Below are 27,543 nucleotides of genomic sequence, written 5' to 3' on the forward strand. Positions count from 1 at the left end.
TGAAGTTTGTAGATAGAGATAATATCTTTTATTAGACCAGTTCTTCTAAGTTGGAAAAATTAGACAAGCTTTTGGGCATATGAGCTCTTCTTCAGATCTGAAATAGGAGCAGCAGATTTCGAAGTTAATTATAAACCTTTTTCTGTGTTTGTCCTCACACCATCATAGTTACAGCAAAGCAGCACAGAGATCACTAACTCAGATTTAGGCACCTAATTTTTAGACATCTAAATGAAGCCAGAGGAACCAAGCATGAGGTGCTTATTTGGGACTTTGAGGACTTGCATTTCACATGACACATTTTTTTTCCATATGCTCCGTCCAGTGCTGAGCTCTGCCTGCCAGAGGACTGGCAGCCTCTCCTGCTGGGGAAATGCTCAGCTGCAATTGTGCTCTCTGCTTGACTTCTTGCTGCTTGTGTGTTTCATGTGAAGTCTTAGCTTGCTTCACATGCTCCCTTTGCAGGGCTGCCCTTACAGGCCTGTTAGACTGTTCTGGTTCCTTGGGAGAGAAGTGACTTTGTATATTCTGTATGTCCTTGCAGTACCAGTCTTGTGGTAAGCTTGGAAGTTTGAACATATTCTCAGCTTTTCCTTACCTGCAGCTTGGATTGCAGCAGTTATTAGAAAGAGAGTGGATCTGGGAGTATGTCACTTTCCCTGAATAATATCTAAGGAGAAGTTGTCCTGCTCTCCCTGCCATTCCCAAAGACTCCTGCTACAGTCCCAGTTAGGACTGAGCTGTTTGCAAGCATTGTAGTGGGCACCACAGCATCTGCTTTTACCCCAGTGCCTTTGCTTATTTTGGAACTCCTGGTGACTCGGTGCCATGGTCTCTTTAAGAGGTTTTGAAAACTTGCTTATCTTAATTCTTTTGTCTGTTTCAGTTTCCTAAAAGACTGTGTCATCCTTTGATGTTTCCTCCCTGCATCAGCATCCCTCCCTTTTTACCCCGGGCTGCCTGACTCACTGAGAAACCTCCTGGTATTGACTTGCTCTGATGCAACTGCTCTTCTGAAATGGAGATTTGCCAGCGCTGGCCCCATCCCAGCACTCTGTATTTCTTGTTTCCTCAGAGGAGCGATTGCTTTAAATAAAGAAGGACAGATGCAAAGCTTGTTTTGTAAAGCATAGCAGAAGCTTCTATTATTGCAAATTGCCTTTTCCACTGGGCATACTTGAATTCAATTCAGGTGCTTCAATTCACTAATTCACGTGATTGAAGTTACTTTTATAAATTATCTTTCAATGGAGAAATGCAGTAGTTCAGTAAAAGCTTTCTAGCTGAAGTAGATTCTTAATTCATTTAAATTGCATGCTCATTTATTATTCAGATATTGGTTTGCCAGGAGCTAGCATAGCAATCTGACCACTTGGTTTGTCATGCTTTCCAAAAGTCTTAAATTTTTTTGCTATCCTAATTTATCTCCAATATCACCAGTACTTCAAAAGGAGGCCTTAAAGAACTAATTACTACCTTGAATTTTTTCCTTTATTGGTTTCGTTAGCAGTAAGTACTTTATAAATGCACAGAAGAGCTTTAAAGAATGAGAACAAAAATAAGGTGGGTAAAAAAGGCACACTTTGTTAATATAACATACTTGTCCAGTTTAATTAAAATTATCTAAGAGAGCTGAGAATGAAATACAAGCTATTGAATTTCAAAGATCTTCCATTTCAGGCTAATTTAAACAGAAATTTTAACAGCATCTCCCCAAGGAAATCAACATACACAATTCTTATCTAACCCAATTCACTGGTGCAGGATTCTGAGAGTTCAGCTTGCGTGAAAGCTGGCAGCCAGTTATAAGGAAGAAATACAAATTCTTGCTCCCATGGCAGGCAAGGCTGCAGGGTGGGCTCTGCTGTAAAGGCCACAGCATGAGCTGCATACAGTGTGTGTGGTTTTTAAAATGCCTTGATCCTCCGATTTGGACAGTGCTGAAATCCCATCCAGTTTAAAAGCTTTGTTTCACTCACAGAATGAGAGTTTGTTTCAATTGTGAATATACTTAATGCTGTTCTCATCCTAATTTTTCATGAAAAACCAAATAGTTTTATAGTACCTCAGTATGACCTTGAACCAATGACCTTTGCTGTCAATATTCAGCAAAGATAGCAGTAAATGCCATCCAGAATTAAAAAGCTGGGAGGTCAGTTTTTCTTTTTTTTTTTTTTGTTTGTAATTGTGGCTGTTTGAAATGGAGCTAAAAAGGGATTCGGGTCAAGCCATCTTAGTGACTTTACTGATAAAAGAGGGAGGAGTTTGTTCTTCTAGGAAAAGATACCTAATTTATACTGTTCACACTTGAAGTTCAGGCTGTGGAGAAAGATTGATTTAAAATTTAATTTAAATTTCCATATTACAGAAATAAAGCAATCTTGCAGACATGTTTTTTTGAAAATAGTAGTAACTACTTTTGCTTTGTCCTTTGATTATTGTTGTTAGAATTGTTGATCTTAGTGGTTTTGTTCATTCTTTGAATCTAAACATCTTTTGTCACATCTAAGCCATTCCTTAGCTCTACAGGTGTAAATGGGTGTTACTGTGTGTGCAAGTTCAGCCTTGTTTAATTCAGCCCTTTCCTAACAGTAATCCTAACATTGCTGTCAGGTCCTTTCTACATCTTAGTGTAAAAAATGATAGATGATGGAAACACTTCTATTGTAAGAAACATAAGTGACAAAATACCCTGGTTTGCCAAGGGCAAATTGAGACTGATGGAGCTCTCTTGGCATTGTTTTCTTAATTACAGTTGTCAACTAACTTTCTTGGCTAACAGCACAGAACTTGTGTGTTTATAAGTAGACTCGGTATTCATCCAACTTAAAAAGCTAAAATGACTTTTTGTCGATGAAAAGTGCATCTGTACCTCATTGTTTCATGGATATGCGATAGATGGTGAAAATTAGATGATGGCATCTGTAAAATATGTAGAAACCCTTGAAAATGCTCACTATCCTTTAAGCCAGAATTCCATCATAGTTGTGACAGGTCTGTAGGAAAAAAAAAATTCTCATTTATTCAAGTTCAAAACAATAAAAATTCCAAGTTTCTTTTTTTCACATCTAAGTAAGACTCTAACTACTACAAGCAAGTTTTGTAGTGTGTCATTAATTTTCTGATTAGTAAGAATCTATTAAGGTAAAATAATAAAACCATAGATAATTGAATCATACAGATCTTTTACTTATTAGATTAAATAGTCCCTAATAATTATATCTGTTGCCTGTGTTCCTCAGAGAGAGACTTAGATCCTGATGTATTTGTATTCATGTGTGAAGAATGACAGCATCAATATTTAATTCATAGGAAGGAAGAGGCACTTTTTTTCCTCAGTGTACAAACTGGCTAAGAAAACTGTTCAAACCTTTGCAGTGCATCTTCTGCAGAGAGTATTTAACCTTCTCCTAATTATTTTAGACAGGGTCTTAAAAGACCTGATTCTTCAGAAGGCTGCACATTTGATATTAATAGAGATTTCCTTGTTGGTGTTTAAAGAGATCTCACTGTTAGGAAATAAATAAATGGAGAAAATACGTACCAAGAGCTAAATTATCATTCAAGGAATATTATGAGTGCTACAATAAAAGTAGCTAAAGTTTCCAAGTGAAAACAGAGGTTTGAGTCTTCACACATGATTTTATATGGTGACAGTACCAAAAAAATATAACTAGATTTAATTCTTAGAAAACATGCAAATAATTATTGGAAGAAATTCATTCTACAGTTTAAATGATTATATTATTATAAGGTTGTATTCTAATACCTTACACAAATCCCAGTATGAAAGATAACACTACTGTCCCAAGTGTCAGGGTGTTTTTTCCAAAAAATTCCTACCCTTCAGTACACATGCTTCCAGGCATCTGCTCATGTGAGAAGAGCACCATTAAAACACTCCACCGTTTATTACTTTGGTGTATTTACTGCTTTGAAGAGTAGAAATCTCTTAGTTTCTCTGTCAATCTGTCCCTTTCCCTCCTGCCTTTTTTCCTGTCTTACTGTAGCAGCTGCCTCTCATCCAGTCGCTGCAAGGACCGATTCTGACCCAACTGGTGCTGCTGCTCACCACGTCCTGGGGTGATAGGACTCTTCTCTCTCTCTTCTGCCACTCAGCAAAGACTTCTTTTCCCCCAGCAGTCCTTTCACCCATGCAAGGATAGCATGAGCATCTCAGTGTCATTGTTACCTCTGAAAGACATCAGTCAACATGTCAACACCTTAAACATCCTCTGGAGGGTGACTGTGGCTGGATGCAAGACAGCAGATATTGATGGCTGTCACAGCCATTTCTGTGAGCTCTAGGCAGTGGCAGTTGTGACTGCTGGCTGGTGAAAAGAGAGCCCATACATCTACAACAGACTTCCCTTCCCTTTCTTAATTTTTATCACCACAGGGTAATTCTCAGTGTGGATATGTTGTTCCCCAAAAAACAGTGTAGCTGAAGAGTTTCAGCATTGTTGCGCTGAATGCAACACAAAGACGAGAAGCACAGACTTAACCAAGTGTAGAGCCTCACAAACTCAGCCAACTATTGTCTCAGCTGTAGCTCCCAGTGCTTTCTCCTTACCTTGCATCAATTATCCATGCCTTTGCTGTTCCAGCCCGCAGAGTTCAGCTTGTCTCCCTTCATCATCCTTCTGGATGCTGGCAGAAGGCTACTCCCCAGTGCACTGCTGTGGTATCAGATGCCATTCCAGATGTGATGTTCTTGGAATCATCAGGAGAATGCAATGAATAGAGTTGCTCTTAACTAAATAAGGGTTTATGGCTGGCTTCAGTGCAGACAGCGAGTACAAGGAGTGTGTACAGGGAAAAGCATTGTAGGGTGGTTTTTCCCTTTTTTCAGAGCAATAAACCATACAGATACTGTTTTTTCACAGACCTACAGCCTGACTCATTCCCTTCTGTAAGGCTGGTCATTAGGTGGGTCTGCCAGGGCCAGAAGAACAGCTGAAGTATAGTTTCACATTGAAACGTGCCGTACAGAAGCAGCAACATTTCAAAGCTGAGCTCTAAATCATTTAATTTGCTAAACAGCCATTCATGAAAATGCTCTGCAGCAGGGAATGGTGTTAGATGTAACTGTGGCGTTACACCACACTGCTCAGGACTCAGCCTTACTGAATGTAGCTATTGTTGCTTCTTCTCCCAGACTGTTATTAGTCTGACTTCTTTTGTCTCAAATGAGGCAAAGTAGAGGATTTCATACGTTGTTTGACTTAGGAGGTATCTACCTATGGAGCTTTATATATATGTGTGTGTATGGGTGTAAATGTATGTGTGTATGGGTGTAAATGTATGTATAGGCATTGCACAAAAATGTATTCATCCACAGTAACAGGTGGTACTGGGAACACCTGTTGCTGGGGTCACTCAACACTCCAGTATTAAAAGCCTCATTTTAGTTGCTTATAACTTTTGTCAAACTTAAACATTTGTGTTGAAATGTTATGTGCCAGGTGTCTGCCTTAGGCTGATTTGGGGGAGGGGGTATGGGGAGAGGAATTTATCAGCAAAACTGTTACTGCTAGTTCAGGGAGCAGAGGCCAGGGCACTGGTTTGCCTGTGCTGAAAAATGAGTTATTGCTAGTTGAGATGTTCCAAGCCAAAAGTTGCCAGTGGAGACCCCTTGCAACTGGGCATGCCATTTGCCAGCACTGGAAATTCGCTGTTTTGCTGACAAAGCACCTCCGTCTGGCCAAATTATGGGCCTGTGGAAATGCTCGGTAGATGTTTGTTGACAACTGCCCACCAGGCTGCCTCCATCATGTCCATTTCTAGATAGTGGTGCTACACTGGTCACCCTTTGGATGCAAAATGCCTGTGAAGCAGCGAAGTAACCTTGGAGACTGAGCGTGGAGCAAAGCAGGCTGCTGCACACAGGGGCACCAGTCTGCAGAGCAAGTCCAAGTGGCTCAGCTTGTGCTTACTCAGTGTGAATAAATAGGCAGGAATGGCTGGCTGGAATCCAGAGGAAATGGTAGTGAATGAAGAGAGTGATGGGCTGAGAGTGGTAAGAGTGAAGGACAACAGGGTTTGGAGAACTGTTTGAGGAGAAATGCTGAGGAGATAGACTGAGAAGGAATGGAGCACAGCTCCTGCGGGTCCGTGACCACAGGGTTTCTGTGATCCCTTCCTAACCAGCTGGAGTGTTCCACCCTTGATACACTGCAGCTCCTTAAACGTGTGATTTACACAGGAGCACAACCTATACTGCTGCCAGTGGCTCCTCTATTCAAGTGTATAGACTTGAACCTGCTAAGAAACACTTAGGAGTTTGCGTGATTTTTGTCTTATGCTCTTTCAGAAAGCAGAGTTGTTCAATTTACTTCTGCTTAATAGAAACACCAACATTTTAATTTTCTTTTTTCTTTTTAGTATTTCTTAGCTTTCACATTCTCAACCTGCACTTCAAGGATCATCATGTGTGCCTGGAAATCCCTTTGTAAATACTACAGTTGTTTTTTACTGTGTAGTCTTGCTTTGGAATCTGTGTGACATTTGTAGCTCGCAGTATGCAAAGTCATACTAGTAAATTGGTCGTTGAAATGAAAGTGGGCTGAGGTTTAATCTAGGCTGAGAGAACATTTGAACAGATTGCTCATATTATTTTTAAATCTTGTCCTTTCATGATCGTTATGGGAATTAGAAACAAACTGTCTGTTGCAAAATATTCTGTTTCATATTACTTAGCATTTTCCCATAAAATTCTGAAGAAATGCCACAGAACCTGATCAAAGTTTAAAGTCAGTTTGTTATTGAATGATGACGATTTTTTTTTATTATAGGCAAAGCCTCAGCCAAGAAACTGACAAAAAAGGTAAGCAAAATGTTCCTTTCCTTCTTCAAAAGAACTTGCATTCTTTCTGTTACTGAAGTGATTAAGTCTCTTTCAAAACTGGCTTTATATTTTCTTGTTTGTGTCTTTGAAGGAGGTAGATGCTGCACTGCTGTGTGTTGCCAAAGCTAAACCAGGACCAACCTTTTTTAGAGAGCTTGGTGATAAAGGTAATGAGCACTTTTGATACTGAAAAATACATCTTGCTTTTCATCTCATTATATGGTATGAGTCAAATGTATTTTTAAAGACGTTTGCATGGATTTTACTTCTTCTCCATCTATCCAGTAGCTGCCTCCTTGGCAAATCTCTCAGTTACACAAGAGAGAGTAAAGGGGCTGGGAATTGAAAGCCTTCTGAGGTGCAGGAGGAGACATGAAAGAAACTGAAAAGCCTACTTGGAAGAGAAAGGGGCTAAAGGGATGACTTGAACACAAAATGGACTTCAAGGACTTTTTGTTAATAACCTGTTTCTCTATATAACTTAAATGCATGGAAACTAAAAATAAAAACAAAATTTGTACCTAGCTACCTTAAGTGGTATCCCTGATTCCAAGAGCAGTTGAACTTATTTCTCCCTCTTCAGGAGCTCTGCGACCCTTCACAGTGTTGATGTGCTTTGTTTTCTTTTCACCCAGCATTTCCACTTTGTACTGGACTACATAAAGAGAAAACTAAGAGCTGGAATATTGTTAGTGTAACAACAGGGAATTAAAGGACACCAAATAAACATCTCATTAGCATAAATTAATTGAAGAGAGAAAAGAAACAAGAGGATCAAGAAAACCAAATAGATAAGCAATTAACCATTTCACAGTAACAAAGACCAAAATTCCCAAACTAATGAGAAAGACCAACAGCACCTATTCACAAACTTTCTGTATCATACAGTTCAGCCTGAATCCCTTCTCTCATGGACATTTCTGGAAAATAAAGCTGCTGTTGCACTGCTGCAGTTCCTTGGCAGGCATGAGCCATGCTCTCTCCATGCACAGCAGATCCTCAGACATGGCTGGCAGCTTATGCCAAGAGAGCAGCCCTTGATCTCAGCCTGCGGTATTTCACCTTCCGTTCGGCCTCCCAGCCTCTTCTGCCTGCAGTTCATTTCTTGCATCCTTGTGCAGACCTGCAAGAGTCTCCAGATGAGTGCCTTGCTTGTCAGTCCACTCCTGAAAGCCCCAGCCTACCCTAGAAGCCCTGAAACATCTCTGAACAAGTTAACAATTCTATCCTAGGGAAGGCTGGATTTTGTACTAAACTGTCACTCCCTGCCTTTTCAAAGTACTGATCATCACAGGCTTCCCAGGATTGGGTTTAAAGCATTCCCAGTCTTGAATTCTTGGATATTGTCTCTCTATACCTGCTTTTTTAGAGCCTTTCTTTTTCTAGTGATGCAAATCCCCAGACCATGCTGCCTGGGAAAACTGGGAATCCAGCAAGAGAATTTGAAAACAGCAAATCAGTGCAGCCTCCTCTTACTGCACCTTTCCCATTTGAGTGCTTGGCAGAAAGTGGGCTCAGTGATACTCTCAGAGTTGGTGTCTTCTGCATTCTGGCGAAGATCTGCCCTTGCTTAGCACTGTGTGTCTGAATCCCTGTCCTTCAGAGGTCTGGTAGGAGTTTGAGATGATGCAGGAACATTCAGTGCAGTCATCCATATGTCCCCACAACACTTAGAGTTTTTACAATTTTTGGTCATGATGCTTGTTTAGTGACTTTGATGCTTTTGCTTTGAGATGCATTATTATCACAGTTTAAAAATGAAAATATTTATGCTTTTACAAGTACCAGAATAATGAATCTACCCCATCTAACTGTTTAGCTGAGGTTATTTTAACTATCTTCAATTTGTTATTTAAATGTCAAGGAGAGGGAAAACTGCCATCAGTCCAGTTTGTAAAACATAATGCTAGGGGATTCTGCCTTCTAGTGGGCAGTTTGAAAATTTGTGTCGTATTTTGTAGGTATACTTACGATTTATTCAGAAATAAGAATATTGTACTGTCAGCATTTGCTGGTAAGTTTGAGGACAGATATTTCTAGGGAGGGATAGGGAAGGTTCCTTTAGCTTTAGAAAATGTGACAGTATTTTGCCAATGCACATTCTTGGATGCAAGTATGCTGAGTCATTCAACAGTGCGTGAAGCTTTTGTCTTTAAATTTTGCTTGGATATGAATTTAATTTTCAGTGGGTTGTTTTATTTTGGGTTTTTTAAGTTTGCTGCATTAAATCTTTTAATTTGAGTGCCTTTGTAATGATTGCTGTAAAATAAAAAAGAAAATTACCAAGATATTTAATTTACTTTATGGATGAGGTAAATTGGCCACTCACTGCACATAGTAAAATGACAATTAAATTAAAATGGTTTTTTAATGGAAATAGTCCACAAATTCAAAAATCTTAGGGTAAATTATTTTAGTACAATCAGTCTTCCAGAAAATATCGGTCAGGCTGTGAGTTTTCTTTAAAGCATCGAGTCAGGTTTTAAAGAGCAATCCAGAGTATTTCTACATATTTTTATTATATTTACCTTTTTACCAATTTCACTATAGCAACTTTTCAATCTGATTACAGTAAGATGACAAAAACAGAGTCTGTGTCTCAATCCTGCCATTTCTTGCAAGGATCCTCTTTCCAGCCCTCTTCAAGTGCTTCTCCCTTGAGCCAATCAGCAGGGTGTTACCTCTAAATTGACCTTTTCTCCACATCCCACCATCTCTGTAAAAACTTTGCAGATTCTTCCTGCAAAATTTTATAAGGTATAATGACCCCTGTCTATCTATAAAGCTAAAATTCTCCAGGGGCTCAGTATTTTGTATCTCAATTATTACAACTTTATTTTTTCTCATACTTTAACAGCCATGTTAATATCCTTTCAAAAGCTTTAATAAACATGTTTTTCTTTCACAACTTCTTGGACTGTGTCATCTCTTATTTTGTATCCCCACACTGGGCTCTCCGGGTTCTGTTTTGCCTAGCATAAGCCACTTGTCTTCAGCTTCCAGGTCTTCATTAGACTATCCCTGTGCAGAGCATCTCAAGACAGCCAAGAGGCAGACTTCCACTTCTTGCCCAGTGATGCTGTCCTTCATTGCTTGGTGGTTACATTTTCAGTCAGGGATCTTTGTGCTGACACAACGGCAGTCATTGACTGGGAGGTGTTTTCTATACAGACCTGAAAAGTTGCCTCCTTGTCTTCTTTTATATTCTTCCCTTAAACATTCTTTTGCTGTGTCACACACGAAACAAAATTAGGAATCTTGATCACTACTTATCACACTATTTGCTTGAATTCTTTTCACTACCTATTAGTTTCTACCCTTTTTTTTTTTTTTAAATCTTGTCTTAGGCATATAAGCTAAAAAAGATGAGGCAGGAGTTCTTTCTCTGTTTATTTGGTTTTGAACTTGTAGAAAACCTAGATGTTTCATCTAAGAATACCATTCCAAGTTTTACAGCAATGAAAATAATAATTTGCATTCTTGCAATGGCAGAAATGCTAAAACTTGTAAGCAAGACTAAGTCTTTGAGCTGTAAGTATTTTTCATTTCCACAGTGTATTGTATGATTGTAGTACTGTGCTGGTTTACACAATTCATGTAGAATAATAGGGTAAATAGCCCTATTTTGATGGAGGGGAAAGCTGAGATATGGAACCAGAGTGAGTTGGCAACAGGATCAACATTAGACCTCCCTTTCGCTAAGACTTGTTCTTTGATTTTCAGATTCTTGCATTTAGCAATTTAATATTTCTGAGCTCTGGTACTTAGAAGTGTTAAGTCACTATCTGAGGTCAAATACAAATGCTGTTGCTTCTGCATAGTAGTTTATCAGAAGTTAATTGTTTATCACTGAAGCTTAAGTGGATTCCTTATCTATCAATTAACTAAATATAAATTACAAAAATAATTTATCTTTGCACAGATAGGCATGTTTGAACTTCATTATTTTAAGCAGCTTCAGCATTATACAATGTTTAGCTCACAGGTTAAAAGTAGCTCAGTTATTTTGAAAAGTGATTTATAAAAAAGCCCTTTACATTTTTTTCCCCAAACATTATTGCAGGGCAGATGGTTCAGATTCTGTTGTTTAGCCACCCTCATTCTGCACTCTCTATCTTTAGCTTGCACACTCTATTTTGACGCTATCACATCTTTGTGTTTGTTCAGGCTTTTCACTTAAGGCGGTATTTCAAAAGAAAACACTGGAATTTTCCTTCAAAAGGGGGGAAAATACTTTCACCTTGTAGAAAGGACATGTTCCTATTTAAAAAAAAAAAAAAAAAAGAAGCCTCCTCTTGGCACGAGGCCCAGCAGTACTATCAGCACAATCTAGCAGCTTGGCAGCTTTGCGTGTTGCCATGTTCCCTTGAGAATTAGAGGGAAGCTATTCTCCGCCTTTTGCGAGCCTGCCAAAGGATGGAGGACTTTGATCCTTCAGGGTAATGTTAGAGTAGTTCTCCTCCCAGGTACTAAATGTGACAAAGCTCATTTAATTTATTTGTCTTTTATATAAACATTGAATGTTTTCAGTGAGAATCCTAAGATTTAGTGTAGGCCTTTTGTTAATACCAAATAAACCTTACTTTCTTGGTTAGACATGAACATTGATGAGTCTCGGGTTAGGGAATTTTGCCTTCAGAATATTAGAAACAGAAGTGAAAAATTTATTATATAGTAACTTGGCTTATTTTAATAAATGTATTTAATGTAATGTCAAATTACATTTTTAATATTTGTAAGATTTAATCTTTCAAATCTTGCTGTAAGTTTTTGGGTTTTTCCACAAGTAATTTTTAACTTCTTTTTCAGGGTTGATATCTTATGCAGAATATCTGTTTTTGCTGACAATTCTTACGAGTAAGTATTATATATTTAAAATACATAGGCACAAATACTCAGCTACTAACAGCTCACCAAGAACTTTTTTCTGGTACCTTTTTGCTTCTAGATTTCTGCATTACAGTAAAACATAAAAAACTGTTGTATATAGAGTGATAATGCATTAATGTAAATGGATATCAGTGTCATCATTGGTCCATAGCAATACTTCAAAAATCATGGTACTCACTGCAACATGGGATCAGAAAAGTCTTTTGAAATACTTTGAGAGGGGGGGACATTGGTTACAGAACATAATAAGGGGAAGAAGAACTGGATGGGAAGAGAAATAATTTTTCTTCTGGACAGTAGTTTTAGTCATTTTGGACAATGAGACATTAGCAGTATGGCTCATGCAGTGGTGTGAAAAACTACTGTAGGGTCTCACAGGTCACTGCCCGTTTTTCTCGTGTTCAGATATGCAATGCATGCAATACAGAAACAGCAAAATTCTTCAGTGTCTTTTTGTCTGACTTTTAAGTCCTTTTTCTTTATTCTATGTTCCTTTTGACTTTATTTCCTCCCAGTATTGTACACGTATTTCTGTCCCCCTCCTTTGCTTCCTTCCTTTTTCTCTCAGGCGCTTTTTTTTAAAACAACCTTTATTTGGTACTTGCTTTCTCTACAAGCAACAGGCATTTTTTGGTTTTGTGCATGGAAGTAATCTGGGATTGTCTGGTACTTACTCTGTGCCATGCTCGTCACCCCATTTTGTTCTGATCTGTAAGTGATGCTGAAAAACACCAAGATTTGAGATGTGTCAGTGAGCATTACATGGCAAGACCCCTAGAAGTGGTCCATATGCATGTCCATGGAATTGTCCACATGCAGTCTTGTTTGACTGACTTACACAGGTCTAACTTTTTCAGCAAGGGACAAAGCCAGGCATAATAGATTTATTGTATCAGTGGATGGGGAAAGGAAAGAAGGAAGCAGTCACTTCTTTCCTGACAGACTGTAGAGGGATGACTCTCACGTGACCCTCATCACTTCCATGGCTGCAAGGTCTGTGGCTGGGGCTTAAATAAGTTGACAAGTTTTCCTTGCTCTGGAAATCCGCCCTCTCATGGTGTAGTATGAACAAATAACATTGGTTTCCAGAGAGTGGAGAGAGTATGTCCAGCTTTCCATCAGTACACACCTCTTGCACAGTTCAAGGGGCCCTTCTGCAGCTTACCTCATTTCTCAGCAGAACTGCATTAGTTCCTGTTACACAGCATGAAGGGTGGGTAATCTCTTTGGCAACTTCAGCTAGCACACAGTATGTGTATGTATATATATGCATTAAGATTTAATGTACAAATACACTGCTTCAGCAGTGGTGTCTGTCCCATGCTACACACTGCTTGAACATGAGTTACACTGTGTGTTCAAGTGGCTTTTAAAATCAGAGACAGGAGTTTAGCCCATTTAGGATACTGATTTTCAAACATTTGTTGCAACTCAAAAAAGATGGATTTATGTTAAAAAAGGACAACCATGACAGCCAAATTATAACTTCAGAAGAATACATGAAAGTTGCAGGAAGAGGTGTGTCTTGGGGTGACGTTATGATGTGTATCCCATATCGCTGCCTATGCCCAGGAATTAATTTTTGTGCCTTTCTGTGCCTCTCAACTGAGCCTGAGAGGGAGAAGAAAAAAACTGAGCAAAACTTTCTCAAAGCAGTTTGCAGCTTGTTCAAGGTCACTTAAAGATAGGAGGTTTTTTTTCTTCCCAGCCGCGGCAGGGGAGTGAGGAAGCACCCGACTTGCTGTGTTCCAGTCAGCTTTTGGCCAGTTGTTTCAGTTTCTGGTTCTCCGGAGAGAGACTGAGAGCTGGACTTTGCTTTTCCTTCTCTGGAATTCCGGATTTTTCTCCCTTTGCTACTGGACTGCTTTTCAGCCTCAGAGCACATCGGGAGGACTTTTCGTCGGGCACAGAGGGCCTGGCCCTGGGCCAAGCCCCGGCTCCGAGGAGACCAAAGGAAGGACTCTAACGCTTTCCCAGGTTTTTTCCTCCACAGCAAAAGATTTTACCATTTAACCTCATTTTCCTTTCCCGTGTGTTTGTTAAATAAATAGTTTTATCTTCTTCACTTTCCTTCGAGGAAAATTTATTTTTTTCCCGAACCTGGTGGGGGAGGGGTGGTTGTGCCTTCTCTCAGGGTATATATTTCTAAATTTGGCCAAACCGGTACAAATTTAGTGGCGCCCAACGTGGGGCTCGAAGGAAAGTGAAAAACCTGTGCTAATTACATTTTGGTTTGTTTTTACTTATTCTGTGCTGGAGTAAAATAGTCATCATGTTGGTTGAGTTCATAACATTTCTCTGGCTTGATATATTCATGTATTTCTGGTCCGTAGGCTTGTTTAAGGTGCTAGTGCCTTTCTGGTCCCTAGGCTTATTTGCCTATCCACAACTTGGTCCGATCTTATCCTTGATAAGGAATTTTTGCAGAGCAGGGACACGAATTCGGATTTCTATTTTGCTGTGCTCGGTGATAATGATTTATAAGAAGTTGACAGAGGTACAGGCATCTGTTCAAAGTGTGTATGATAAATGGTTTCTCCCTCCTAACCCCAGTCCTAGCTTCAGTAGCCTGCTTTGGGAATTTATTAGTAACTGCACCCAGATTGTTAGAGGAGGAGGAGTCGGGGTTTCCCTTCCCTTTAAATTTGATAGGTTTTCTTTTGAGAGTGTTCAGTTTCCCCTGGATGTTAAAGAGACCACCCTCCTGGTATTTAATCTGGTAATCTTCCTCTATGTGGTTTGCAGCTTGTCTAGAATAAGAGCTCAGATTTCCAGGGTGACTGATGAGACACCTGACCCAGAGGTGGAGCATCCTGAGTGGTGTGGGGAATGGGAGGATATAGGCCTAATCCTGAAGAAATTCTCTGACCCAATGGTTTGCAATTTCTCCCCTGAACAAGTTCAGAAACCAGCTGAGGTGGCGAAATATCTGAAAGAGAAATACAATGACAATTCTAATACGAACAAGCTCCTTGCAATATGTTGGGTTTTGGCATATGCCTATCGCACACTGCAGCCGGTAAGGGTAGAGAGGCAGGAAGATCAATCAGCAAAGCCTGCAGATACCCCAGTCACTCAGGCTGCAGATAAACCAGACAGCAAGCCCAAACCAGATGGAGAGTCTAAGCCACTGACAGTGGCTCCTGTTACAAGGAAAAAGCACATAACCAAAACTGATCGCCCAGTGAAAGATGAGGATAATGGAGGGGAAGGAACCTCAAAAGATGCAGGGGAAGGAACCTCAAAACCACCATCTGACTCAGGCACAGAAACCATTACTGAGTCCATGTCCATAAAGGACCTTCACAGCCTAAGAAAGGATTACACCCGACGGTCTGATGAATCCATAATAAGTTGGATGGTCCGTATTTGGGATGCGGCAGGTGATGATGTGATGCTGGATGGTGCTGAAGCGAGGCATTTGGGATCCCTGTCACATGATCCAGTGATTGACCAAGCGATGAAAAGGGGGACTGACTCTACCAGTGTCTGGAGACGAGTTTTGACAGGCGTGATTGAAAGATATATGTGTGGAGATGATCTCTACATGCAGCAAACCCCGTGGAAGACCATAGAGCAAGGGATCCAACGCCTGAGAGAACTAGGGGTGGTAGAGGTTGTCTTTGCAAATGACCCAGGATTGAGGAGTCCAGACCGGGCCAGAGTTATTCCATACATGTGGCGAAAACTCATACAACTTGGGCCACCAGAATACGCTTCTGCTTTAGCAATAATGAAACCGGACTACGGTGCGAATGAGACTGTGAAGGATATGGCAGTGAAGCTCCGAGCATATGCAGACTCTGTGCATGGCCCAACACATGCAAGGATCGCAGCTGTGGAAACACATGTGAAGAGAATGGAAGATAAGATGGAGAAGAGTCTCCAGGAGATTAAAGAGTGCCTTCTCCGCGGACGTTCCCCAGAGAGAAGGCACATCCCACGAAGTGAGCTGTGGGATTTCCTGTGTGACAGTGGGGAAAACATGAGGAAGTGGGGTGGACAACCCACTTCTGCTCTGGCAGCACGAGTGCGTGAATTGAAGGAGCGCAAGTCTCAGAAAGGAGGATCTACCAAAAAGGAAGTAGCACCAGTTGCCTGTAGCCAAACTGCCGGAAATGATGGAAAAGACGATGGCATGTCCAATTCCCATGAAGGAACCTCTAAGATACAGGCCCAGGGAAAGAAGGATAACCAGGCATAGAGGGGCCCTGCCTCTAGCCAGGTAGAGGTCAGGGAAAACCGTGTTTTTTGGACTGTGTGGATTCGTTGGCCTGGTACATCAGAACCACAAAAATATGATGCCTTGGTTGACACTGGTGCGCAGTGTACAATAATTCCATCGCAGCATGTGGGGGTAGAATCTGTTTCTATTTCTGGTGTAACGGGTGGATCACAAAATTTGACCTTGGTGGAAGCTGAGGTGAGCCTGACTGGAACTGAGTGGAAGAAGCACCTCATTGTGACTGGCCCACAGGCCCCGTGCATTTTGGGCATAGACTTCCTCCGGAACGGGTATTTTAGAGACCCAAAGGGACTCAAGTGGGCTTTTGGAATAGCTGCTGTGGAGACAGAGGGCAGTAAGCAATTGAACACTTTGCCTGGGCTATCAGAGAACCCGTCTGCAGTCGGCCTTCTGAAGGTGGAAGAACAAAAAGTACCAATTGCCACCTCGACAGTGCATCGCCGACAGTACCGGACAACTCGAGATGCTGTGATCCCCATCCACAAGATGATCCGTGAGCTGGAGAGCCAAGGGGTGGTCAGCAAGACCCACTCACCCTTCAACAGCCCCATTTGGCCTGTGCGCAAATCTGAAGGAGAATGGAGATTGACTGTGGACTATCGTGCCTTGAATGAAGTGACTCCACCACTGAGTGCTGCTGTGCCGGACATGTTGGAGCTCCAGTATGAGCTGGAGTCCAAAGCAGCGAAGTGGTATGCCACTATTGACATTGCCAATGCATTTTTCTCCATCCCTCTGGCAGCAGAGTGCAGGCCTCAGTTTGCTTTCACCTGGAGAGGTGTGCAGTACACCTGGAACCGACTGCCCCAGGGGTGGAAGCACAGTCCCACCATCTGCCATGGACTAATCCAGACTGCACTAGAAAAGGGTGAGGCTCCAGAACATCTGCAGTACATTGATGACATCATTGTGTGGGGGAACACTGCAGCAGAAGTGTTTGAGAAAGGAGAGAAAGTTATCCGGATTCTCCTGGAAGCTGGTTTCGCCATCAAGAAGAGTAAAGTCAAGGGACCTGCCCGAGAGATCCAGTTCCTGGGAGTAAAGTGGCAAGATGGACGACGTCAGATTCCTGTTGAGGTCATCAATAAGATCACTGCAATGTCTCCACCAACCAACAAGAAGGAAACACAAGCTTTCCTAGGTGCCATAGGCTTTTGGAGGATGCACATTCCCGAGTACAGCCAGATTGTGAGTCCTCTCTACCTGGTTACCCGCAAGAAGAACGATTTCCACTGGGGCCCCGAGCAGCAACAAGCTTTCACCCAAATCAAGCAGGAAATCGCTCATGCGGTAGCCCTTGGCCCAGTTAGGACAGGACCCGAAGTGAAGAACGTGCTCTACTCTGCAGCTGGGAGCCATGGCCTGTCCTGGAGCCTCTGGCAGAAGGTGTCTGGTGAGACTCGTGGTCGACCACTGGGGTTTTGGAGCCGAAGCTACAGAGGGTCTGAAGCCAACTACACTCCCACAGAGAAGGAAATCCTGGCAGCCTATGAAGGAATCAAAGCCGCCTCAGAGGTAATTGGAACTGAGGCACAACTCCTCTTGGCACCCCGACTACCAGTGCTGGGGTGGATGTTCAAAGCAGAGGTTCCCTCTACCCACCACGCCACCAATGCCACATGGAGCAAATGGATTGCTCTCATCACACAGCGCGCCTGTATTGGAAAACTGAATCGCCCTGGGATTTTGGAAATAATCACAAATTGGCCTGAAGGTGAAAACTTTGGTCTCGCTGATGAAGAAGAACAAGTGACACGTGCTGAAGAAGCTCCACCGTACAACCAACTGCCATCAGAAGACACACGCTACGCTCTTTTCACCGACGGTTCTTGTCGCATCGTAGGGATGAAACGAAAGTGGAAAGCAGCCGTATGGAGTCCCACACGACGGGTTGCAGAAGCTACTGAGGGAGAAGGTGGATCAAGCCAACTCGCTGAACTCAAAGCTGTTCAACTAGCCCTGGACATTGCTGAAAGAGAGAAGTGGCCAAAGCTCTACCTCTACACTGATTCATGGATGGTAGCCAATGCTCTGTGGGGATGGTTAGAGAAGTGGGAAAAAGCTAATTGGCAGCGTAGGGGAAAACCAATCTGGGCTGCTGAAGAGTGGAAAAACATTGCTGCCCGAGTAAGAAAGCTGGTTGTGAAAGTCCGCCATGTAGATGCTCATGTCCCCAAGAGTAGGGCTAATGAAGAACACCAAAACAACAAGCAGGTAGATCAGGCTGCAAAGATAGAAGTGTCACAGGTAGACTTGGACTGGAAACACAAGGGAGAGTTGTTCCTAGCTCGATGGGCCCATGATGCCTCAGGCCATCAGGGCAGAGATGCCACCTATAAGTGGGCACGAGACCGAGGGGTGGATCTAACCATGGACAGTATCTCCCAGGTCATCCATGACTGTGAGACATGCGCTGCGATCAAGCAGGCCAAGCGGGTGAAGCCCCTGTGGTATGGTGGGCGGTGGTCCAAATACAAGTATGGGGAGGCCTGGCAGATTGATTACATCACACTGCCTCAAACCCGCCAAGGCAAGCGCCATGTGCTCACAATGGTAGAAGCCACCACTGGATGGCTGGAGACCTACCCTGTGCCTCATGCTACAGCCCGGAACACCATCCTGGGCCTCGAAAAGCAAGTCCTTTGGAGGCACGGTACCCCTGAGAGAATTGAATCTGATAATGGGACTCATTTTAAGAACAGCCTTATTAACACCTGGGCTAGAGAACATGGCATTGAGTGGGTGTACCACATCCCTTACCATGCACCAGCTGCAGGCAAAGTGGAACGGTGTAATGGATTGTTGAAAACCACTTTGAAGGCACTAGGTGGGGGAACTTTCAAAAATTGGGAACAGCATCTAGCAAAGGCCACCTGGTTAGTTAACACCCGAGGTTCCACCAATAGAGCTGGTCCAGCCCAATCTGAATCCCTGCATACAACAGATGGAGATAAGGTCCCAGTAGTGCATGTCAGAGGTCTGTTAGGAAAGACTGTGTGGGTAAAATCTGCCTCGAGTACAGACAAACCCACCCGTGGGGTTGTCTTCGCCCAGGGACCTGGTTGCACATGGTGGGTAATGAAGAAAGATGGAACAACACGTTGTGTACCACAGGGAGATCTGATTGTAGTGTGAAATGCTTGTATACCCCTGCTTACTGATTGTCACTGTCACTGTTCATATATAGCTGTGTATATATATATATGTATTAATGTGTGTGTAGAATTAGAATATCTTAGTTTGGGCATTGAGCCAACAATATGGGATAAGGGGTGGAATGTCTTGGGGTGACGTTATGATGTGTATCCCATATCGCTGCCTATGCCCAGGAATTAATTTTTGTGCCTTTCTGTGCCTCTCAACTGAGCCTGAGAGGGAGAAGAAAAAAACTGAGCAAAACTTTCTCAAAGCAGTTTGCAGCTTGTTCAAGGTCACTTAAAGATAGGAGGTTTTTTTTCTTCCCAGCCGCGGCAGGGGAGTGAGGAAGCACCCGACTTGCTGTGTTCCAGTCAGCTTTTGGCCAGTTGTTTCAGTTTCTGGTTCTCCGGAGAGAGACTGAGAGCTGGACTTTGCTTTTCCTTCTCTGGAATTCCGGATTTTTCTCCCTTTGCTACTGGACTGCTTTTCAGCCTCAGAGCACATCGGGAGGACTTTTCGTCGGGCACAGAGGGCCTGGCCCTGGGCCAAGCCCCGGCTCCGAGGAGACCAAAGGAAGGACTCTAACGCTTTCCCAGGTTTTTTCCTCCACAGCAAAAGATTTTACCATTTAACCTCATTTTCCTTTCCCGTGTGTTTGTTAAATAAATAGTTTTATCTTCTTCACTTTCCTTCGAGGAAAATTTATTTTTTTCCCGAACCTGGTGGGGGAGGGGTGGTTGTGCCTTCTCTCAGGGTATATATTTCTAAATTTGGCCAAACCGGTACAAGGTGCCAAAGATTCTATTTCTTTAGAAATTTATGGCAGCTGAAAGTGAATTCATGCTGAATTATTGGCTGAAACAATTAGAAAATTGAAGCAGTATCAGAGCAAGTTGTTCCACTTCTCCAGACAATCAAGTAACATTATTTTTCACAGAATTTATATAGAAATGTATTGAACTGCAAAAACAAGGCACTTTTAGATGCAGGATAAAAATGCAGTGGTTATGTTGCTGCTTTGGTTACACAGAGGGTTATCATACTTACCAGTTTGAAAGCAAATGTCAACAAGTGTTGGTGCCTCTGTCTTTGCCTAACAAGTATCCCATGTCAGTCAGCCCCGAGTTACACAATCTGTCTCTCTCACTAGTCAGAATTAAAGTGAGATTTCTTAAAGCAGACATCAATATTTAAATTGCTTCCAAGTCACCAACAGAGCAATAGGGAAACAGAAAAAGAGTCATCAGGCTCTTGGTTCCAAGGACACTGCTGACCAGACCATGCTGCCTGTCATACAAAGTCAGATTCTGTAACAACACTGAACTTGAAAATGTAATTTTGTGGCAGACAAAGGTTTTATTTTTCACCCCCGACCTTCTTTTCTCTTTTAAGTATGCCTTGTATCATCACTATCTTTTTTCTTCCAGTGCTGTATTGAATTTCATTTCTAGCAATAGGTTAATGGAGCCCTGCCTGGCGAGGAAGCCCAGGAACTGAAGTTGTCACCTTTACTTGGAGCTTTGTTTCAATTACCCAGTCACACAAGTTGACAGCTTGGTCAGGAGAGGAAGCACCTAGGTCTAACCTGCACTCACAGCCAGAATGAAGCTCTTCTGTTCAGATTTTGGAATTTTGCCTGATTCTAATTAAATACAAATATATCTGTGGTAGTCTTTGAACTATGCTTATTTTACGAACACATACCTTTGGGGTGACATCATATCAGATAAGTATGTCATCTCTGAACAGTATAAGCAGCTTTAGGTCTATATTTTCACTAACAGCTCTCTTATCTGAAAATTGGAACACAGATGGTATGAATTGCTATTAAATACATCAATTACTTTTATTCTCTAAATATGTTATTGGATAGCCTTTTCTTGCTTTTGTACTAGTAACACAAATTTTGCATGTGGCATTTCCTTGGAAAGGAAGCCAGTTTTGATTATTAAATCAACCCAGTTGCTGGGGACAGCTCTGCTGTGCAGATTGCAGTGGTATTTATAAAATATCCCTGCATCACAAGATTGCTTCACATAAAACATTAGTTGACTGCTGAAGATAGTTATTTCTAAAATGTAAAAATAATACTTTTTTTAACCATCTTGTTATGACTTAAAAGGAATGGGATATTTCTTTAACTTGTTCCCTTTGCAGAAAGATTCTCTAAAAAAAAAGCAAGGCTTAAAACTTTACAGAATGCAACCAGAAGAATATATTTGCCAAAGCAAAATTCTGAAGGCATTAGAGTTTTTTGGAGATACTGCTTCACTCTCCTCATGAGTCCAGCATTATTCTTGGAAGCATCAATATATTCCAGAGACAATAAGTCCATGGCTTTCATATTAATGCCTGACAGACTGCGTTGTGGAATTAATTCACCTGCTCCAGAGATTACTGGGATATGGGCTTGCTACTGCAGTGAACTGTAACTACATTTCAGCAGCATGCTGCTCCTGTGTGGGCTTGCTAATGATCAAGGCCACCTCCTGTAAGCGAAGTAAGATCAGGAAATTGTGGGAAGGAGCTCAAAACACACCATGCTTTTATAGCACCTTCAAGATTCAGAGCTCATTACATTTTTGTGTTGAAAAGAAACATTCACTCCGTGAAGGAAATGCAGGGGAAAATTGTGTAGAATTCCTGAAAAACATCAGCTTGATGGGGGTCACACAAAACATGCTTTCATCAAAACCAGCCAGAAAGAGTAGTTTATTACATCACAGTAACATCTGAGAATATTGTTTAGGGAGGAAGGAGAAGGGAAGGGAGAAAAAGGCTTTGGGCTAACACAGCAGGAGCAGGAGCCAAGAGAGCTGGCTCCCTTCACAGCATCAGTCTGTCTGCTAGGGAGACTGCAAGTGCTGGCATACAGTCATGCATGCACGAAGTGCCTGAGGAGTACACTAGCTCCTTCACCCACTGTGGCAGTGATTACTGGCTTCTGAAGGCAATTTCCACTCTTCTCACCTGAAAAGGAGCTCTAATAAACAAGGCAGGGCTAGACTGCAGAAGTGACATGGGATTATAGAGATACCCTTCAGGAATATCTTAAGACCTGGCCAGTAAGAGATACAGTATTTTCGCTGGGGTCAGATGGACATTCATGGTTGTACTTAGGCACTGCTGGCATTTCTTACTTTGCCATTGCATTAATTATCCCTTGAAATGACAGTAAAAAGGTTTTTAAATAGTTTGCTTATATTGGAAGAGCTGTGTATGGTTCACTGGAAATACCATGTATGTACATAACAATGGAGAACTGAAACAGAGTCCATATTCATTTTACATTCAGTGTTTGAGTTCTAGTGTGTGTGATATTTTCAATAAAGTTCTTTCACAATTTGTTGCAGAACCCCGGACTGGACTTCAGATTGCCTTTAAAATGTTGGATGCAGATGGCAATGAGCAAGTTGAAAAGAAAGAATTCTTTAAGGTAGGTGTATTTACACATTTTAATTTTAAAGCATTTAAATAGATCCATGGGTTATATTTGCTAAATGAAGGTTCATTAAAATCAGCCTATTTTTCAGTCCATTTTATGATTATATACTTACTAAAATATTTTATATGAAAGGAGCACATACCAAAGTATTGTGATAGAAGTACTTATCATGTTTGAATCCGCTTTTAAAAATGTTACCTTTGAATGGTATCTAAAAATCTTCTACTGGGAGGGTAGGAATTAGTGTACATCCCTTAGTCCCATGAGCTAATTTAAATAATCATCTGGAAGAGCCTTTTGTTTTCTAAATGTGTTGAATAATTTATTTAATACACCATCCTATTTTGGTCTTTATTAATTTTGCTTGCTGTTGCAGAAAAATTTTTATCAATTCACACTTTGAAGAGAAACAGCAGGTTTTATCCCATATTTTATATAAACTATGGAGGAGAAAAGTAGATGCTTTAAAAGTTAAGAAAATCTTGCTCTGATTTTTTAAAGAAGAATTGGCTTAATTATACAGCTTATTCAACTTTTAAATATTTATCAGGAGACTAACTAAGTGCTTCTTGTCAAAAGTTGAATGCAGAATTAACAATCAGAATTTTTAATAGACACCCTCAACTTAGATCAGATCCTTAATTCTTACTGGAGGCAACTGGAGAGACATTTATATAAGAAGCTGACATGGCTACTACAATTCAGATTATTTTCTGTCACTAAGGTAAAGTTAAAACTAAACATGAACACACAACTCTAGAGAACCTTAAAATCTAAAACTTTTAAAGATGGACCTGTTGATAGCCTTAAACATGTTTCATAGCCTTAAACTCTGAATTAATAATACAGTAGCTGTTCACATGTGTTTTGCACTGATCACCTTTTTTTCAGTGAATTGTCTCTTAGCAAGGTTACGATTGATGAGTCATACTTTAAATCTATTTTAAAATGTTGAAAAATACTTTTAGATTTAGTAGTACTATTTGAAAATAATACTTTAAATTAGATCATTTTACAAGACAATGTTCCCAGAAGCCCCTAACTGAACCTGCAGATATCCTTGTTTTGGTGTAACCCCAGCCAGTAACCAAGCCCCAGACAGCTGCTTGTTCTCTCTCCTATCAGCTGGATCAGGGAGAGAATCAGACGGGTAAGAGGTGGAAAACTCGTGGGTTGAGATGAAGACAGGTTAATAGGCAAAGAAAAGCCATGCACACAAGCAAAGTAAAGCAAGGGATTAATTCACTGCTTCCCTTGGGCAGGCAGGTGTTCAGCCATCCCCAGGAGAGCAGGGACCCATCACATGCAATGGTGACTTGGGAAGACAAACGCCATCACTGTAAACATCCCCCCTTCCTCCTTCTCCCCCCCAGTTTCTACACTGAGCATGATGTCACACTGTCTGGAACATCCCTTGGGTCATTTGGGGTCACCTGTCCTGGCTGTGTCTCCTCCCAACCTCCCATGCATCCCCAGCCCCCTCCCCGGCCTGGCAGTACAGAAGCAGAAAAGGCCTTGGCTCTGTGCAAGCCCTGCTCAGCAATGACAAAAACATCTCTGTATTATCAGCAGTCTGTTCAGCACAAATCCAAAACACAGCCCAGTACCAGCCACTGTCAAGGAAATTAGCTCTGCCCCAGCCAAAACCAACAAACAGCCCTACACTCATTTGTTGCTACACAATATCTTATAATTTTGAAGAATTTGTTCTATTAAAATGTTAATTATTCTGCTGATTCAAAAGAAATCAAGTTCTAGTAAAGCCTATATTTTTAACCTAATAAACCAGGTGGAATCATGGTGAATTGTTATCAGATTATCCATGCCCTGATTACCAAAAGAAGTCTGTTATGGCTGTATTATTCACCTGAAAAACAGTATGTTACAAGGGAAAGTAATTCCACGAGTGAACATGTTCAGCTTGTAGTGCCTCTGCACCAAAATGCCACATTAGCAGTGCTTCCTTTAAATACGTACTGTCAGTTAAACAAATAAGGAGATTCTTACAGAAACACAGCACAGCTCTCCTGGGGAGATGTGCAGTATGTTATGTATTTAATATCCATTATCCTTTTCAGGTGATTCTAATTGAATCAGCCAGTACGAACAACAGAAAGTCATCAAATGGAGAGGTGAAAACATTATATAAATCATTAAAAATAATTTGATTTGTGTAGAGGCAATCAAGTTAAATGAAAATTATTCTAGCTAGATAGATTGTTACTTTGCATTTCCTTGTTGGGCTATATTGATAAAATAATACAGATTGGTAAAAAAAAAAAAAAAACAACATATAAATTACTCTGTCAACTCACAAGAATCATTAAATTCAAAGAAGTCCCACAGGATGCAAGTTAGTCAGAAGATGAGTTTTCTCTCATGACTGTTTACTTAACATTTACAGAGGAGACTTCAAGCAAAACCTTATAGATTAGGTTTAAAAATAAATTTTTTTTAATGTAAGAATGTGAAAAAAATGTACGTGTTAATCTGTATACTCTAGTTCTGTATGCATCATGGAAAGTTTCTAGATAGCTAATAAATTAGTAAATTGTGTGGCTAATCTGTCATTTGTCTTGTCCCAGTTGGCATCTTAGGAAAATATATCTGAACTATTGTATAGTGACTTCCACACTGTATTTGACAATAACATCAGGAAATGTATGTAAGGAGAATGCAGTGGAAAAGGATAATGAAGAAGCAGTAATCAGGAGGCAGTGTCAGTAAGCAGGGTGCAGTGGGAAAAGTAATTTCATTGCTACTTCATCCTCTTATTTCGTCACCTCTTGTTCTCCCCACTTCCCATCGTTATCTACTGATTAGACATCCCATAGATTAGATAATCCCATAGATTAGACATCTATGTATGTCTGTGTAGTCTGACTGTAGAGTCTTTGAGGTAAGAACTTGCCTTTTGGTTTCCGGACTGTCCATCATTCTTTGAATTGTGTGTATCTCAATTCTCACATGATCCTGGATGAACGGGCACAAGATGTGTCAAGCAGGTCATTCAGGAAAAGGAGATGTGTGACAAGCAGAAACTCCAGCCCCAGTCCTCAGTGCCTGCATTACATCATGGATATAGGCTGTTCAAATATGTATGGATCAGACACTTAAGGAATGTGAGATGCAGAATTTCCCAGTGTTTTCTGCTAACAAAAATGGATGTTCAGGAAAGGAGATCTTGAATGCAATCCCATGTTTTCAACAAGAGAGCTCATCTTGTCCTCCATAGCCTTTCCGTTCCAGTGCACATTTTCCTCATTTCCAGTAAAAGTCTCTCCCTTCACAGGGATACCCTTGTTCTCTCTCCTCCCTATTTCTTTGGGTTGAAGCCAGTGTAATTCTGCTTCATCCACGTTTCAGTGGTAAACAGTCACAATGCAAGAGACATTTCAGTATTAGGGCCAAGAAGGTTTTGTTGCTTTGCTCTGGAACTCCAGGGTGAGGAAGACGAGTTGGAAATGGCATGTTCACAGATGCTAGTTGCCACCCTTTAATAAGCCCCTGACAGAGTGCAGAATCATTTCTCAGAGCCACGTTATCTGCATCTCTGTGAGGACAGTAAGATACTTCTGTGAACTCTGCACTTACAAGATACTCACTTGAGACTTGGTGAGGGGGATTTCCAGACCTATGCACATTAATCAGACCTCCCACCAAGAATAAGGCTAACAAAGTTCCCAAAATCCCCAGCAAGTAAGGAATTTCCCTAACTCTCTAAATCTGTCCTGATTAAAGATGTCTCAGTAAAATTAATGACAGTGCAGAACTATTGGGAATAAAGGCAGAGTAGCTCTGATGGCACATGCAAGAGCTTTATGACTCAGACTTTCTAAGTAGACTGTCTATACACTTCTGCTGGAGAGCAGGTACCACAAAATACTTGCAGAGCTTCATCTAGGGCTGAATGAACCAGTGCCTGACACTCAGCAGTTGTGGTGGTTTGGCACAGAGCATTTCTCCAGTCCTAGAGCATCCACAAGCACTGATCCCTCTCAAGCAACTGGAAGAATCAAACTGCAAAATCACCCTTTTTTTTTTTTTTTAAAGCCTGATATAGTCTTTCTGCCAGCTTGTTCAGAACAGATTACTTCTGTCTTTAGTAGAGGCTCCACTTGTGCATAATAGGTCTCATTATCTTTTAATTAGCCATTAGTATCATGAGTGGTGAACAGATATAAATATTAATACACATTAATGTTACATGGAGGAGTCCATTTCTCGAGGGCAGAATTCTTCTCCCTCTGGTGAGTAGTTGCTGCACTGTGCTGGAAAAAATCAACTTCTGGAAATAGTTTCAAGCACTGTAAGAATGTGCATACAGTGTAAGAAAACAATAAGCAAAATCTTTCAGAATACTTGTGAAAATAATTATACTGTCTGTGCTCTTTAGTAGCCCCTGCAGATTTTTTCAAGTGTCCTTTAGAAATAAAATAATTTTTTTTTTTAAATCATATTATCTCTTGTTTGGAAAGTATTTGCAGTTGCATTTCTAATGTGTGATCAAGAGATTGATTTTTCAGGTAAGAAAAAATGTGATTTTTCAGTGAGAATATGGACAAGTAATTGTGGTTTTATCCAGAGCTCTATAATGCTGTTTTGCTATGAAGAAATTCATAATGCTTTTACTGTACTAGTCATTTGTTTTGTAAATGATCAAAAACTAAGATAATTTGGAGGAACAAGTGCTGTTTAATTGCCTTGTTTTATAGCATTTCTTTTGATAAGTTCTATCAAGACATGCCATTCAAAACTAATAATAGAAAGTACCTATCCTGAGAAACTAAAAAAATGAGGATAAAAAAGCAAACAAATCCGAAAAAGCCCATACTGCTGCTCTGAACAGAAAAAAAATTTTAAAAAAAGAAAAGACCAAAGGAGAGTTTTAAAAACTCCCCAGAATAATGGCTGTGGAAGTTTGGTAATGAACTTATTCCCAGTTTCAATGAGCAGGTTGAGGAATCACTCAGAAAT

The 27,543-nt window shown here is 41.0% G+C and overlaps 1 protein-coding gene across 2 annotated transcripts in view; it reads left to right on the forward strand.

Annotated features, from left to right (window-relative positions):
• Positions 1 to 27,543, forward strand: part of MICU2 (mitochondrial calcium uptake 2) — a 145,965-nt gene that overhangs the window by 95,221 nt on the left and 23,201 nt on the right. For both annotated transcript variants that reach the window (XM_069013545.1, XM_069013552.1), the window contains 4 exons: positions 6,795 to 6,826; positions 6,939 to 7,014; positions 11,657 to 11,704; positions 22,475 to 22,557. In XM_069013545.1, coding sequence (XP_068869646.1) covers positions 6,795 to 6,826; positions 6,939 to 7,014; positions 11,657 to 11,704; positions 22,475 to 22,557 — 239 coding nt within the window. The remainder of the gene's footprint in view (positions 1 to 6,794; positions 6,827 to 6,938; positions 7,015 to 11,656; positions 11,705 to 22,474; positions 22,558 to 27,543) is intronic.

Source organism: Aphelocoma coerulescens, chromosome 1 (assembly GCF_041296385.1).
Source record: "Aphelocoma coerulescens isolate FSJ_1873_10779 chromosome 1, UR_Acoe_1.0, whole genome shotgun sequence".
NCBI classification, from domain to species: Eukaryota; Metazoa; Chordata; class Aves; order Passeriformes; family Corvidae; genus Aphelocoma; species Aphelocoma coerulescens.